The 16,804-nt window shown below is 38.8% G+C and overlaps 2 protein-coding genes across 3 annotated transcripts; one reads left to right on the forward strand and one right to left on the reverse strand.

Annotated features, from left to right (window-relative positions):
- Window positions 1-6,427, forward strand: LOC145446633 (m7GpppN-mRNA hydrolase-like). The gene is made up of 2 exons (XM_080324982.1): window positions 1-185; window positions 1,723-6,427. The coding sequence occupies exon 2, from the start codon at window positions 1,751-1,753 to the stop codon at window positions 2,927-2,929; it is 1,179 nt and encodes a 392-aa protein (XP_080181108.1). The 5' UTR covers window positions 1-185; window positions 1,723-1,750; the 3' UTR covers window positions 2,930-6,427.
- An 847-nt stretch (window positions 6,428-7,274) lies between these two features.
- Window positions 7,275-16,774, reverse strand: LOC145446632 (inosine-5'-monophosphate dehydrogenase 1-like). 2 transcript variants are annotated; one of them, XM_080324981.1, is made up of 14 exons: window positions 16,640-16,774; window positions 16,503-16,551; window positions 16,333-16,434; window positions 15,354-15,428; window positions 13,644-13,938; window positions 12,851-13,050; window positions 12,528-12,618; window positions 12,370-12,465; window positions 10,208-10,240; window positions 8,501-8,644; window positions 8,056-8,197; window positions 7,858-8,001; window positions 7,702-7,785; window positions 7,275-7,638 (listed from the first exon to the last, which is right to left on the reverse strand). In XM_080324981.1, exons 1-14 carry the CDS (start codon window positions 16,735-16,737, stop codon window positions 7,617-7,619), a joined length of 1,575 nt encoding a protein of 524 aa, XP_080181107.1. In that variant the 5' UTR covers window positions 16,738-16,774; the 3' UTR covers window positions 7,275-7,616. The 2 variants fall into 2 exon arrangements, with proteins under 2 accessions (XP_080181107.1, XP_080181106.1); XM_080324980.1 differs by having other exon boundaries at window positions 10,208-10,273.
- Between the last annotated feature and the right edge of the window lie 30 nt (window positions 16,775-16,804).

Below are 16,804 nucleotides of genomic sequence, written 5' to 3' on the forward strand. Positions count from 1 at the left end.
ACAAATATCTTATTAATATATATAGCGTCTGCCATCGGTTCAACAAATTATATTATATTGATTACATCGCGGATGGAGCGAAACTTGCGATCCTACGATTTGATCGTTCCGCGCGCAACACGATTTGACTGATTTGAGTCATTTACCATTCGAGTCCAGGGGTGGCGGAGTGTGGCGACTGGCGAGTGAGTATGGTTGGCGTTCTTCATGACAAGAGTAGCCTAAGATGACTGTTCGTGTAGCGTCTTAACTGTATGCAATTTGCCCATTTGATCCTCTCAAGCATAGAGGGATCGCTTCCACAATATTCGTGGAAGGTCGAACGAGCTGACCATATTTTATTTCTATTTATTTATTTTTTATTTTACCACCAAGGCAGCAATCAGCTCCCCAAATCGCCCATGACTGTAGCCGTAGGTATTAGCGGATGTGCTGAACCAATTCTTTGAACAGGAAACCCCTGTAATTACTAATTAAGTAGGTATAGGTGTGGGGACGGGACAGGTGATGAGGTGTTTTTTAATAATCAGGCTACGGAATACAGAGGTGGGTCGATGAGCATTTTGAAATTGGAAACTGGGTCATAACCATGTACTTGTTTTGCTGAAATTTAGTCATCAATGTTTGTTTATCTCAATAAGCTAGCTGTGTCTGTAAAGTCCTTAGAAAAGTATTGTCCCATGGTCTCTCTCACTCTCCCCCTTCACTCAGAACCTAACATTGAAAAGGATGCCTCCAAAGCAGTGCTTCTATTATCGATCAAGTTGGGTCTTACTTTTGAGACTGAAAGTACTTGGTAACACTAATTGGTCTTCAAGACTTTTTTTGCTAAAAAAACGATTTTAGACAGAATGTACTTGGTAAGACTAATTGGTTTTGAGACTTCTTTTTCTAAAAAATCGATTTGAGACCAAACTTGTCTAATTTTATGCTCTTGGCCCATGTCAACTTTTCCGTCTCATTTTTAAGACCACAAACCATGTTGGTTCTGGATTAGCGAAATCCGACTTAAAAACAAGACCAAAAATACTGACACATCAAAAACTGTCTCAAAAAGCCAGTTATGTCTTATGCTCTTGGCCCATGTCAACTTTCCAGTCTCATTTTTAAGACCACAAATCATGTCATTCCTTGATTAGTGAAATTTGTCTTAGAAACAAGACCAAAAATACTGACACATCATAAACTGTCTTAATAAGCTTGTTATGTCTCTGAGCTCCTGACCCATGTCAACTTTCCGGTCTCATTTTTAAGACCACAAATCATGTTGTTACTTGATTAGGGAAATTTGTCTTGAAAACAAGACCAAAAATATTGGCACATCAAAAACTGTCTTAATAAGCACAATATGTCTCATGAGATGCGTTTTATTGGTCTCATTTTTAAGACCAAATAATTGTGACAATTATATATGGTCTTAAACAGCTGAATCTGTCTCAATTTTAAGACCTCAATTCATCAGTGAGACTGAAATTGCTGAAAATGAGACCAAATCGTCCTCATTTCTTAAATTTGAGACCAAATATGTCTAATTTTTTTTTGTAGTGTACTCGTTCCCGTTGGGAATAGTTGAACTAGAAGGAAGCGATCATGCTATCTGGTATTGGAGTGCTTTAGTTTATGATGTATAATTTTGAAGAATACCGTATTGGCGATTGAGTGGCGAATAAAGCATTGTGTGTTGTTTTAAGTGGTATCAACACACTCGTTTTCCGCTTACAGACTGCGCATAATTCATAATCAGCAATTTATGGGACTACAAGATTCAGAATTAACAATGGAGAATAAGCGTCGAAACAGCGCCGTCCCGTTGAACGTGCCCCAAAGCACATTGGACGATCTATGCAGTCGGTTTTTACTAAATATTCCGCAAAACGAAAGGCACGACATGATAAGGCTGTGTTTTCAAATTGAATTGGCCCACTGGTTTTATCTCGACTTTCATCGGCAAGAGCAACCTTCCCTTCCCGATTGCAAGGTCCGCGAGTTTGCCAAGCTCGTATTTGAAAAATATCCATTTCTGCTGAAACCACCCGACGCCAACGTGGAGGAAGTTATCGAAAAATGGAGGGAGTACAAAAAGAGCGTGCCGACATACGGCGCCATCATTTTAGACACTAACCTCGACCATGTACTTCTCGTGCAAGGCTTTGTAGTCCGATCGAGCTGGGGTTTCCCGAAAGGAAAAGTCAACAAAGATGAGAGCCCGACTGACTGCGCCGCCAGGGAGGTACTCGAAGAAACAGGCTTCGACATCAAGTCTTACATTGACCCTTCCGAGTATGTGGAGATGAAAATAATGGAGCGTTTAACTCGGTTATATTACGTCGTAGGTGTACCAAGCATGACGGTTTTCAAACCAAAAACGCGCAACGAGATCAAAAGCGTCGAGTGGTTCAACTTGGACGATTTGCCGTGTCACAAAAAGGATCAGACGCCGAAAAGGAATTTATCGCTGGGTCCTAACAACTTTTTCATGGTCATTCCGTTCGTTAAAAGCATCAGAAAATGGGTCGTCGAAAGGAGAAATCAATTCCAAATAGCTGCGGCGGGATCATTGAAAGCCGCCGCCTTGAAAAAGCCCAAAACGCCAAACAAATCCCGCAACAAAGACTCATTAAACGAATCCGTAGGGATGGTGAGATTATCAAAGGAGGAGGAATTGAGACAGCGTCAACAATTCGCCAGGGCTAATAATCAAGAATTACAAGCTATATTGAACATGAAATCTATCAAAGACACATCGAAGCACTCCGCAAAGAAGACGCAATCTCATTCAACCTCCCCTGCCAGCCACAGCTACAGTGCGTCGAGAGGAAGGGGAAGAGTTTTTATTGAACCGCTATCTGAAAAATGGAAGAATTACCAATTTGACCGAAAGGCGCTGGAAAAGGTCATAGACGAGTTTGCACCTTCCAAAACGAATTAATCGACACGGTGCTTCTTACTTTCTGTATGGAATATTGCACTACCACCTGACCACACTTTGCACACTGTGTTTCGCGTGCCTTGCATTAACTTTTAATACGCAGTTTGTTGTAGCAGAGGGGACGAAGTGCAGACATAAAACTTTTCAATTGCAATTCTATCCTTCTCAGTTATTGAATAATACTTATATTCATTATCAAATAAACCCGAATATTTTCTTCATATTTGGTGGTAACATTGTTGATTTACAATGTTCTTTTCGAATCTCTACTAGGTTGCTGACGAATACCTTTGATGAGTGTCAGCCGAAAATGTTCGGGTTTATTCCAATATGAATAATATATTATTCAATTGTATACTGGAGTTCTGTACCTCCAAGAGTCTCTTCTCATCATTTTATTACTGCAAATGTGTATTGTATACTGTTTTTGCAAAAAGTGCCCTTGCATAGTCCTACGCAATAGTAACTTGCAGCCAATCGAACACCGTTTATTTTCACACTCACTACATATAGAATGATGTTTCCGGGCTGGGATTTGAAATGTGCTTCGAGATTTTGGATAAGAATGTTTTGGAACTTTGCGTTCGTAATGGGATTGGAGCTTTCAGTATCATTGCCAAGTAAAGTCATAGTCTTGGAAAAACATATGTAATATAGGTTGGAATTTGGAATCTTTTACTATTCACCGTTATTACTTCAACATATCATACATGTCGATTTTTAGCACGACTTAACTTTACTGCGTGTATAAGACCCAATATTTTTTCAAGTTGAGATGACTATAATAGCTAAAATTACAATGACTGTATATTCTAGACAGCTAAAGCTCGTATAAAAAGATGCATTGATATAAGCGGTCTCTTCGCCCCGATTATTTCGAATTTCAAGCCGGTGACGTCATATTTGGTGATACGATCATTAATAGGCTATTACAACGGTCTTTCCAATTTTCTACTAGTTGTTGACGATTACCCCCCGACGAGTGTCAGTCGAAAATATTCGGGTGTATTTCAATATGAATATACTATACAAATTGGAATTGAAGTTTTGTACCCCCAAGAAGATCTTATCACCCCTTATAACATCACCAAATTCTGGCATGATTTGTTACCTTTTTCATGCATCTCTACGATTGCACGTGATATGGAAAAGAGCTCTATTTCATAGGCAAGGTCAATTTCGTAGTCTTGCCAGCAGACATGGAGTAGATGTGATTTATAATTGTAATCGATTATATCAAGTCGACGATTACAGCATTTTCAAGTAATTGTAATAGATTATTTTGCATATATGATCGATTGCTTTTTAAAAGGATGATTGCTCAACTTTTTAGTTTTACGAGGACTCTTTCACTACGGCATTAACTCGGTTTTACAAGAACTATGGCATAAAATGAACAAGGTGTGTGATGTATCGTATTAACAGTAGAATTTTGAGATCGGTGAACCTCATTATTACATCACATGCATTTGCCATCCTTTTGCGCCGTAACGAATTTTTATCCTTCCATTAAATTTTTCTCAATCATACTAGCACAACAAAGATCGAATACGATTACCCCTGACGAGTGTCAGCCGAAAATATTCAGGTTCATTTCAATATGAATATACTATTCAATTGCATATTGAAGTTCTGTACCTCCAAGAAGCTGTTCAAAAATCGAATAGCATGATTAATGCAGTCGCCACGATCGTGATTACTCTTTCCATGTAGTCGTAATCGACTACTGTTCGATTTTGCCATTTGCTTGTTTTCGAAGTAATCAAAACTGATTACATTAATACAGTAATTGACCCCTCTTCTCCGTCTGCTTGCAAGTAGCCTATATTAAACGAAAATTTTGAATTTGATGGGTGCTTTGTTGAATATGTTCAATCTTTGCTGATTCTCGTCGCCCTGACAGTTGGTCATTTGTTGATATTTTTATGAATTCAAAAACACCAACAAGATTGCGATACAATGAAAAGATAGGAGGTGCACATTTTGCTCTGAAGGAGTTTGTACGTTATGGGTGATATGTTCATGCCAGCAACTGATGGAAAGCAATGGAATCACTATGTTGAACGTCAAATCTGTGTTTTTGGTTGTTTCTAGCTGTAGTAGAGTCCTTAATTTGAGCTCTGCTTCTTCTTGAAGAGTTTTTGTGTCTGTGATGCTTCTTACTTTAAACAGTTGAGAAATTTACCTATGTATGTGAGACTTCCGGGTAACAGTTAACAGGACAATTTGTTCGAATGTACTTTTTTATAGCACCGAATGATTTGCGCGTCCAATGAAGGCCCAAATTTAGTATGAGAGCAAGCTCGTGATTTTGACAAGTTAATTCCATGACTCCTTCCCAACCTATTCTACTTGACTATTGAACGCTTTTGAGTATAATTCATTTCTTTCACATTGGGATATACTATATATCTGTGTTGTTCGAGACATCACTACTTTTTTGCCTGTGTCTGCTTCAACTACTGTAGAGTGTATACATGTGACGACATATGATTTGCACTGTTGCATATGAGTGTATAGGGCCATTAACTTGCCTATTGACACTATGACCTTACAGGCTTACACCATAGTGTCCTACAGTAGTGTGGACAAAACCAAATCGCATGACTTACTGTGATTGGGTTACCGTAAGTCATTCTTTCTGTTTGACCAAAAGCAATTTACTGCGCTATTTAGAAATTTGATGAAATTGGTATCAATCGAAAGCTACCGCAATACTGATTACAAAAACATAATTTTGATTCTGCTTGTGGTCCTGGAACTCCCCAAAACCGGCCACATATTTTCCACTGTGATGCAACAATGCTGGAGTAACAATACCGCAGCTTGGGAGCAAGTGCCGTAAATTGCATTTGGTCAAATGGAAGGAATGACGTTACAACCCAATTTCAGTGAGCCGTGCCATTTGGTTGTGTCCACTCCACACCACTGTAGTACACTATGCTTACACTTATCCAGATGTATTGCTAAAAGGGTCATACTAAATTGAATTTACTGAAAAAACATGGGTTGAATAAGCACTAACTTCATGGATGATGAAATGGACCTATTTCGTTGCCCCTGGCATATAGGGTTTGTAGGGTGAGAGGACTTTTCAGTGTTGTTTGAATAAATTTCCACATTATTGTTCAGTTTCTGCATGGATATATCAGCTTCATATCTCGTACTGGTTTTCACTTCTGCACAAAGTAATGCTTGTTGTTCATAATCTTACCACCATGACGTGGTTTGTCCCATAAAGTGTTGATTTACGTATTTCAATTTATATTCTTATATCATTACAATGTGATAGCCAAATAGTTTGAAATTTTCCTATGTAGGCTACTGTAACATATGAATGTAACCTCGGGATTGGACCGAAACTTGAAACTGTATCTCGGACTGTGTACTCAAAGCCATGCGAGTATAGGTGGTTACTGTGATGCAACATGTTGATTTGTCACTGGATCTGGTTTGACACCACTACGAGTTGAATAAACATTTCATTTCAATTTGGTACAGGATGAGCTTTCTCAGAAACCCTGTTCAGTGGTTTACTTATCAGTCGATAGTGTTTACATCAAAGGTATTAGTACCAGCTGCTGTATTAAATGTTTGCAGTTTAGCTTCAAAACATCTTGAAGCAATTTTGTCATCCAGTTATTGGGAAATTGCTTTGATAACCTTTGAGATACAAGTCTTATATCTATCTATGACTGCAATAGAATGTACATGAGCTGCCTGCTCAATGCTGGTTTATTTTTTTTCTAGGAGTCTCGCTCACCAAAGTGGATGATTCTATTCTTCCGCTACTCTTGCATTCTTTGGTTGTGCTGAACACGCGAGAAACAAATCACATTTGGGTGATTTTGATTTGAAGATTATAAGCTTGAGTTGAAATATGGAATTGCGACTGAAGTGTCGCATGCTTCTGCACCTGATTGAAATATTTATGGTGCAACTAGCGGTTCATGTACTAGGCAATTATGTTCTGAAGGAACCTGTGTCACGTTGCAAAATAACATGGTGAGCACCTACGTGAGTTAGTGGTAGGCCCACTCACCTAGTGTCAGCTATTTAACCATGGGTTACACTTGTCAAACTTGCTGCGCAAACAATGCCAGGTTCAGCTTAGTCATGTTTTCTCCAGTGTCAGCCCGCAGGATTACAGGAGTCTCTAACTGATATTGCTGGAGTGCCAATTTCTTAGTTTGGGTATTCAAAGTCCTTTAGAATCGGTCAGTTGGCATTATTTGATGGTAGGCCTACCTTACAGAATAATATGGTTGTTGAACTTGCTTTTAATTTGAGGTCACAACTACAAGAAGCAATTGAAACGCCGAAATATCGTAACAGACCGATCAGATGGAGAGGTGGCTTACACTGTATTTGATGATAGTGGCATTTCATTTTCGAGCGAAGCACCAAACACAGTGCTACAGGTTAGGCCTACTGATTGAGCAGACAAATAAAAGTGACAACCACATGGCTGCGGTTCGATATCATGAAAGATTCGTTAGGATGTACCGACGTAGTGCCATTGGACACAATAAATAAGGATAAATACTACTATAACATATTGATACAAAACAAGAAAACGTGGAACTTATTAAAATCATACAACAACAAGTCAGGCCATCTGTCGTTCATAATATCAAAAATTCTTCTTAACTATCGTGATTGTGAGCAGTGAGCAATCCTTGCAGTATCATCCATACGGTTTCTCATATCTGAAAATATATAATTGCATTCGTGTGAACAAAAGTAAAGTAGATTGGGAATAGATGGCTTACGAATGCAGTCCGTGGACGCCGCCTTCAATCCTGGCAGACTGTGTCCTGCGTTCAAACTTCAACTCCCCGCTATACATCATTGCCCTTGAAGTAGTTCAAACACACTTTGGCATTTGGTGAAATTGAAAGCAGATTTTTAATTGCTGTACAACGCACCTCAGTTTCGACAAGCTGCGGCAACCAATATCTTGACACCCGTGCTGAATCCCAGCAGTTAAGTAGGGTAAAAATGTTTGCACCGAGCCTTTATCTTGGACAGCACCAGCCACAATTCCTTGGCCGGAGACAGGTAGATTGTCCCTGTCCATCAGAAAGTAATGGAGGTCTTTTCTTGATGATATCTGTACTACCTACCTTGGGTATCCATTCCTTAGTGTGGTTTGTTTCATTGATTCGAGAGATGTAGCGCCATCGTATTTCTTCAATCTAATACCGTCCGAATAGAAATACTCCCCAGGCGACTCATTGGTAGTGGCGAGAAGTGGCCCAAGCATCACTAAATTTGATATTTGTATACTAGTAGTTAGTATAACTATTTCACGGGATCCTGGGATATATAGAACTCTATATATCCCTGATAGGATCTAACTTAGTATGACTATTTCACAGGATCTAACCATCCTATCTATGTAGTGAAGTCAAGAATAGCAGATTTCAAACGTCAAATCTACTGCAACTACTTGAGTGATCAGTCAGAAGCAACTAAGGAAATGTCGACTTTCTGTTCACACCTCGTCCCTGCGATTTGTGAATGGTGCTTGTAATAGTAAAAACCGTTTGACATAGAGCTTGGGTTTACCCGTTGAAGCTCCAAGTGCCAGTGCTTTTGTGATATGACCCACTGTTTCTATACCACCATCGGCTGTGACAGGAATTCCATATCTTCTGGCATATTCTGCCACCTTGTAGACTGCATTAGCGTGTGCTCTCCCTACTGCCATCGCTACAACGAAGAAAAAAAACAGCGTGTTACAGAACAGCAGAATGCATACTTCCACAATTGTTCTACAGATACGGACTCAGCTATGTCATATGTAATAAATTGGTATGCCACGTTACAGCTTAATGGCCGATACTTGTCTACAATGAATTCCAGAATTTCTCTTCTCAAATGCCATAATTTCACAATCATGATTGAATTAGATTTTCGTCTCACCAACATAAGAATGATGATTGATTAACTATCTTAATCAAGATCCTGCAATATGGGATTTATCAACTCTATGGTCAGCTATTATAACTATCGTGTAAATGTAGGTGCGTTGATGACTCACAAATTGACAGCAAGATTACCAAATACAATTATGGCATGATGCGACAATGATGCATTGCTAATTACTGAAAAAGCAACCAAAACGTTCAAATCAGTATGTATTCACAAAGTCGTCGAATCAGATGATTGCATGCAGATTTAGTTGTCTACAGACTACTTTCATGGTAATAAACCAAGATCTTCATATCAACTATTTCGGTACGGTATAGGAAGATGAAGCCCGCAAGAGCTCCTATTTCAGTCCGATATTTTTTCACTAGACTTGGTGACCAGGTTGCAAAAGGAACATAGTGAAATTTTTTAGAGTCATTCAAATGAAATCAGCATGTTGAGTGATCATTGTTGAGCCTGTTCGCTGAAATGTAAAAATCGCCACTCTGGATGACACATTCCTTACTGGACTGCAGAAATTTAGGACTCAAAGAACTGATTATTCTGAAAAAATCCCAAAGGCCTACGGCAAATAGGAAACTGTCAATGTACCTATTTCCTAACCATGAAAGGGTACAGCGCACAACAATGCACGTTAGTACTCAGAAGAGCATGGCAAGAGGCATTAAAGTGTTCACACGAATTAAAGATCCATCAAATGAAACTGAAAGGAAAATCAATCAACTCGGTTTATGTCACTTACAACGAAATGTGCACTATTTGCATTGATATTGAACACTGCTATAGTATACCTACTCAGGCAAAATCACATTGCCAGGTGTGAGGTGTCAGCAGTCACTTGCATAGCAAATACACCTTTGTGATGGTATCAGAATGAATAAATACATAGTGTAAAGAAGCATGCTCAATGCTCATATTCAGTTAATATTGCTTTCGTACTCTGGATGAAATTGCAGATACTTATTATACTACTTGAAGCCAATAGTTTGATAGTTTCACACCATAAACAGGTCTGTATTTGTCAACACAATTTCTAGAGCCATTAGTGATGATTTTCAAGAGCTATTCAGCTACTGATCAGAAAGTTAATAAAACGCCCAAAATGCTAAAATGGCGGTATGACGGATGAGAGATTTGAATCAAAATAATGTAAATCAACAGACATCGAACAATATCATTGGCTTCGCAAGCAACAGTGCCGCGAAATGATCTTGAGAAGGCACTGTCCTTATTCCCACAACGATATCGATGAATACTATTAGGTACACTCAATTACAATTTACAACAGCATGTGCTAAAGCAAAATCAGCAAGCTATCACAAATCCGGGTGACAAACTTACTGAAATAACCATTGACTCTGGAATCAACGGAACCTGGATAAAGATTGCGTGAATGAACGAAATTATCTGCAACAGAACGGCGTAATATCCAATGCTATCACCCGATAGAAAGGCGTAATTATAGAATTTTGCCGGCAAACAATATATCATGCAGTCTATCTTAACTCCCTCTATCAAATGAAGAAGGGGTAGAGTCTTTTTTTAAATTGAGGACGACATGAGAACATTGTGGGTGTTTAGGTAATAATTGGGGTTGAGCAAAATCAAGTGCAATTCGATTCGAAGAGAATATTAGGCGTCGAGTCGGGTATTTGAGAACCACACATATTACCATATCCTAAGAAAATGGATGATGTGGAAAGTTAAAAAAATGTGTCACTTTTACGCGATCACAAAGAAAATATCAGCGTTGTTCGACACACTGATAACAATAGGTATTTTTTATCATACCTGTTTCATTGCACTATATGAAATAGCTGTGGGTTGATCGCGACCTCAGAGAAACGTCATTTTCGCTAACGTGCATAGCTTTGTACTTCATGTTTCGGATACTGTGATTTGACTGATTGAGGACTCTATGTTGGGAAAAAATCATCGAAACTAAGATCCTCATTGATAAAATGTAACTCTTTTTGGATAGGGGTGTAAATCACCTATTATTACAATTAATACTCGATTTGGAGTAGCTGAATCATTGTGTGCAGTGTTAGTAATAATTGGGCAGTATGTGTGTCGATCATCTGAAGTCGTCCCGTTATATGAAGGGTGCATGTCATTTCAACAAAAATAGGAGCAAATAATCCCAAAACAACACCACTTGTCATGTCCCGCAACGTTCTCTAATACAAGGAAAATATTTTCAACAGCTGTGTATTACGTTTCTAATGTGACATCACAATAAAAAATATGGATTTCACGGGCGGGAGGAGATGAACTGTTGTTGAATGGTGGGTAAGCCCATAAACACTGTGCCGACACCATTTATGAGTAGTAGCTAGTACAGTGGTTCTCAACCATTTTGACCTCGCGGCACCCTTTGGAAATGAAAAAATAGCTCGCAGCACACCAGCAAAGTGGTTCTGAACTGTTTTGGCTTGAGGCACCTGCAAACTACCAGAATACTTAGCAGCGCCCACTTCAGTAGTAACACTGACTAATGTGATTATCTCTGCAGCCAATCCAATACTTAAATTGAACAGTTGATGCGAAAACAAAACAATTTGTTGAATTTCATCACAAAGTCAGTGCGAAATTTGCGCTTGACTTGTAGCGCATATTCTTTCAATGTCTGGACGCACATTCAATAATGCCGCTTCTACTTCACTCTTCTCTTCTTCACGATCACCACTAACGAATACGGAGGCGTAGGCTATACAATACATTTTCACGCATATCGTTTAGCATGCGTGTGAGGAATGAGGATAGCCATACCTCAATAGTTCTACTGGCAGCCGCCCGCAGTTCCATTACACTTCCAACAAATCAAGATAATAACATCAGCGGCGAGAATGTTTGTTAACTGATCTAATTTTAATTTGATCAACCTTACTTCTAAATTCGCATATTCATCGACTGTAACACAACGTTGTACTACGAGCCTACACATTAACGGTAGTGCCGGCACGCTACCTAACAATCGCAATATCGATTGCTATATTTGTAATTCGAATTTGTAAACATGCATATCACTTCCGAAGGAGGTCATTTGTCACTGGTGATTGGGGAGACAATGAGGATTGGAAAACTGCATTGTCATTGTCATACAGGCAACGCCAAGTCTGCCTTCTCTGCGATCAATCAACGTATTGTGCAAAACTGAATTCAACCTTCAAGGCACGCGATATGTCCGGTAAAGCGAATTCACGGGGGATATTGATTGCGGGCATAAGATTAATTTGGATTTGTCAAATGTACAAACTTCACATCAAGCTCGATTTAGATTATTGACCGTTGGCAATAGACTAGAATTATTTTGCGAATAATTTCAAAATTTTGAAGAAATTGCTCGCGGTACACTTGCGAAATGTAAATGGCACACTAGTGTGCCGCGGCACACCGATTGCGAACCACTGAACTAATAGTTTAGTTTAATACTAGTACCTAGTATCATAAACATAATGGGGTAGTAATAGTATTGAAATATCATCACCATCATATTTTACCTCCGTTTCGAATACAGACCGACCGTGTTCTCATTCCTACCCTTAGCCCGTCCACCCCGGCGTCAATAAGGCCTTTTGCTTGTGCGGCAGTGACAACTGAAATGAAATGCTATTAAGCAAGCCAGATTATCTTCTGAAACACAATTAGGCGCACATACCATTCCCACCAATGATTTGTGAGTCTGGATACTTCTCTCTAATCGTCTTCACCATATTGACTTGGAACACAGAGTTACCTTGCGATGAATCCTGGTAATGATACAAGAAATGAAAAAAACTTTGAGATTCAACGTCACGTCAAGATTAATTAGTTAAGTTGAAGTGGGACCTGAGCTACAAAACACTTTTATCAATGTCATAAAAGCTTTCAGCTGAGCAGAGCACATTTCACATTTCAACATCATCGGCTCAAAGTCAAGGATCACTTAAAAGAGTCTGTTCAGGGATAGAGCTTGTGAAAGCGCTGAAGTGAAGGATTTACCAAGACAAGAACATCGACTCCGGCTTCCATTAGCAAGTCGACTCTGTGTAATTGGTCTTCTTGACACGGTACCGCAGCGCCGCACAGTAATTGCTTCTTACAGTCTTTCGACGCCAAAGGAAAATGACGATTCTTTTTCAAATCCGTTCGCGCTATTAGCGACACCAGCTCATTCCTTTCGTTTATTATTGGCAGTTTACCTGTAGAAACATTATTAAGTGATAATTTAATAAGCTCCGGCATTAAATTGGATGGTTTGATGCAAAGTTCTCGAATTATTATCAGAATCAATTCGGAATTTTGTAAATGGTTGGGGGTAGTTAAAGTGGTCTAAATAGCAATTCAAAATGTTTCAAAATTTCCACTCATAAATACGACTTCAAACTCATGCTGCAAATGCAAATGAAGAATACATTTGCATCCATATGACAGAGATTGTCGGATTCGAAGGTCACATCGCCAACTTCCTGTAATCCATCAGGATTGATGTAATTCACGTAATTGGATTACCAATGAAGTTCATGATTTGATTGGTAATTCCCGTGGGAGCAAAATGAAGGGGGCTTGTTTGTTTTCGTCAAATGAAAGTCAACAACGGTATATATATAGTGTTGGTGGCTGTAAGAGACACATTTGCATGTTTAACAGTTCGTGAAATATCAATGCAATTTATTGATAAGCTACAGATAACATGAAATCAAATCTTGAGCAGTCCAACATATTAGTATCAATGCAGTCCAGTTGTTTGATAAGATGTGCGAAACACGTACAGTGAATATCACAACAAACCTACCCTTCTTGCTCTTTGACACGATGTCATTAGCTTCCTGTAGGGTTACGGCAGTGTTGGCAGTGATTAGTTGAGACACCGGAGTCATGACTTCAGTCACGTTCAAAGTGCAGTCGTGTGCTTTTAAAAAGTCAACGTCTCTCGAAGTAACAAGTCCGAGAAGTTTCCCATTGGGACTTCCGTCTTGCGTTATTGGAATCCCGGAGAAGCCGTGCGTGGCTTTCACGTTGAAGACATCGGTGACGGTGGATTCGGGGCTCAACGTCACGGGATGTTGAATGAAACCTTGCTCATATTTCTGTGCGAAGAAAATAGCGCTGATAATTGTATCCGGATTTCATACACTTTGGGATGAATGGTTTAAAGAACAAATTCACCGATTGCATGGGACTCTTTAGTAATGATGACCTAAAGCAAGTCCGATTAATCAGAATTGGAGCTAGGCTGATGTTGAACAACTTAATTATTCACATTTCCATTTGTGTGGAGTCGACTTTTATCAAAATACACCAACCAAAACTCTGTCAACAAAAGGAGTTCGTGTACCACCTAAAAATAGTACAATGAACGCTCTCTTTTTCATGCTGGTGACGTTATATTTTGTGATACGATTGTTGATATACAATGTTCTTTCCAATTCTCTACTAGTTGCTGACGATTACCCGTGACGAGTGTCAGCCGAAAATATTCGGGTTCATTTCAATATGAATATACTATTCAATTGTAACTTAATTATTGTTAGTGTTGCTCCAAATGTTTCATTTAGGCTACTTACTGGCACCCATTACTGCAGAGCAATAAACACCAAATCATAGAATTCGCATTGAGAAAATGACTTTGACATAAAGTGCAGTAGCATAGTAGAATAAAATAGATTATGCCTTTACCGTTTATTCTGGGTGATTGCACCGTCTGGATCATAAGACCACAACACAGTCCATAAAATAAGCTGGGAATCCAGCTTATCAGTGCAATGAGCAACAGTAAACTCACAGTAGCAACAGTAAACTCCCATCAACACCAACAGACAACGGGTTGTGTACGCAAAATACTGAAGGTGAACACAAATTCAAATATTCACCAAATGAATTGAGGAAAAAGTGTGCACAAGATAAAGTCTGACAGAAACACAGGACACCCACAACCATCTCCTGACGTGGCCTACAGTAATACGAAACAAGTGATACTTTGATATCACACAACAGATGCTTGTCAACAGGTCAACTCACCAAAGCGAATACCTATGGAAAATATATCATAACAATAATAAGACTTTTGATTAGTGAACTAATGCAACCAGTTCAACTCAACGAGAATAGAGTAATGATGCAACCAGTCCAACTTAATTCTATCATCTCGTAAATTAACCAGCGCTATATAGATACTGGTATCACCAAATTAACATTGAAACGAATTTCCTGCAATATATCATAGCAAGACAACAGTGCTACTTACAATCGCTAATGGATTCACCGAGCAGTTCTGATATTTACATTGACGATAAATCTAACAAACAAAATAATCAGTTTCCATTGGTGATCTTGATACGGCAAAATTAAATCTCTGAAATTACATAACAGATTAATGCTGTTATTCCGCTTAAGACAAAATCATTATACATCAGATGTAATTGGACTAGAAATGCTAGACGGACCAGGCACTGTAAAGATTATTCCTATTTTTGTAAAACGATTTTGAAAACCAAGTAATTACCTTGACTTTTTTGACTTGTGCCGCTTGATATTCTGGAGTACAGCTGCAGTGTATAAAACCGATTCCACCCATTAGCTAAATGCAAACGATTTCGCTAAACTGTGTTAAATGCATCATTTTGCAGGAAAGATTCAAAACGGCCGCCAGTTCATAGGTCTATGGGACACTTCTGCCAGGAAATAAGTTCATGACAATACACATCTGTCAGATTTCAAGAGATATAAAGATCTAGATGTCGTACGTAACAATCGGGAATGTGATTACGTATGAAGTCCAACGTTGTAGACAATGCGTTCGTGAAACGCAATTAATTCTCTTATAGGCTACTTGAAAATATTCAGTCAAATTTAGTTTTCAGTGGCTTGTTTATGTACCCTAGAATTAGGTGCCTAGAAAGATTTATGAATAAGGTTTCTTGCGAACACTGAACAGGCCTTGTTATGATTGTGTTCAATTATTGTGTCCTTATAAATATCAGTTTGAGTCTATTTGTATCCCTTTGTATTCATGTACTCCTGTAACAAATATAATATGCCTACTACAGCGGCCAATTGTTGCAAATACTGACTCTAGAACTATCAAGCTATTCAATTACCAATACAGTATACTATTGATGTCATTATTCTTTCATTAATAAGGACTCGGGCTTGAGTTACGAATATATGATCACATTGATCAGGTTAGCTGTCTAAATCTGTACCAAATATCGCGGGCGCACATGTTCAGTATGTGAGTTACTTGAAATGATCAACTCAAGATGGTTTAACTGCAAAGGTGGATTTTTTTTCATAACTGAAGTTAATTTTGTTATCATTGAATCGAAAATTCCGATTGTCATTCTGAAAAAAACCGCAAAGTTTCATCAACTCCATGATCTTGTGGAGTCATCTCCACCTGTGATCGCTGTACATACTTTTTGTGTTACAGGCATATCATCTTTCCATATATGCAAGTATTTGAGTAGGCATGGTTAACGTACCGCTAATCCAATAGCCATGTCTGCTTCAGTGACGGTATCAATCGGCGAAGACACCAAAGGAGTTTTCAATGTGATATTTCGTGTCAGTGCAGACGAGAGATCCTGCAATTGAAATTGTTCCAAACTTATATGAAGAATACAAATTGCCTCCTGCCAGATCAAAATCTTACAACTTCATCGGCCGTGAAGTCGACTGATCCAGGGAGAAGCAAAAAATCACTGAAAAAGAAAGTGATTGCAATCAATATCGAGTCAAACATACTATCAAATACAGACCAAACTTTCTGCGGTACATCATCTCACTTACTTGTAAGATAATCCATCTCCGCCGTTAAGAAGTTGGCTAGCAGAGAGACCATCTACTGGCACGTAACTAGTCTCTCCGCTAATAAGATACTCGGCCATACTTGTTGAAATACAGTTATGCCAAATTGAACAAGCAACAGGATATTATCTTGTTCATGCTCGCTAA

Source organism: Botryllus schlosseri, chromosome 9 (assembly GCF_051294905.1).
Source record: "Botryllus schlosseri isolate E-star chromosome 9, Bs_hap1, whole genome shotgun sequence".
In the NCBI taxonomy this organism is placed as follows: domain Eukaryota; kingdom Metazoa; phylum Chordata; class Ascidiacea; order Stolidobranchia; family Styelidae; genus Botryllus; species Botryllus schlosseri.

What these genes read in the sequence shown, in the direction of transcription:
- LOC145446633 (XM_080324982.1), top strand. Translation starts at nt 1,751, where the DNA reads ATGGGACTACAAGATTCAGAATTAACAATGGAGAATAAGCGTCGAAAC.
- LOC145446632 (XM_080324980.1), bottom strand. Translation starts at nt 16,737, where the DNA reads ATGGCCGAGTATCTTATTAGCGGAGAGACTAGTTACGTGCCAGTAGAT. An exon ending in GGTCTGTATTCGAAACGGAG is followed by an intron (nt 10,274 to 12,369) that starts GTAAAATATGAT and finishes GTTCTGTTGCAG; the next exon opens with ATAATTTCGTTCATTCACGC. An exon ending in CAGAGTCAATGGTTATTTCA is followed by an intron (nt 8,645 to 10,207) that starts GTAAGTTTGTCA and finishes TCTTCGTTGTAG; the next exon opens with CGATGGCAGTAGGGAGAGCA.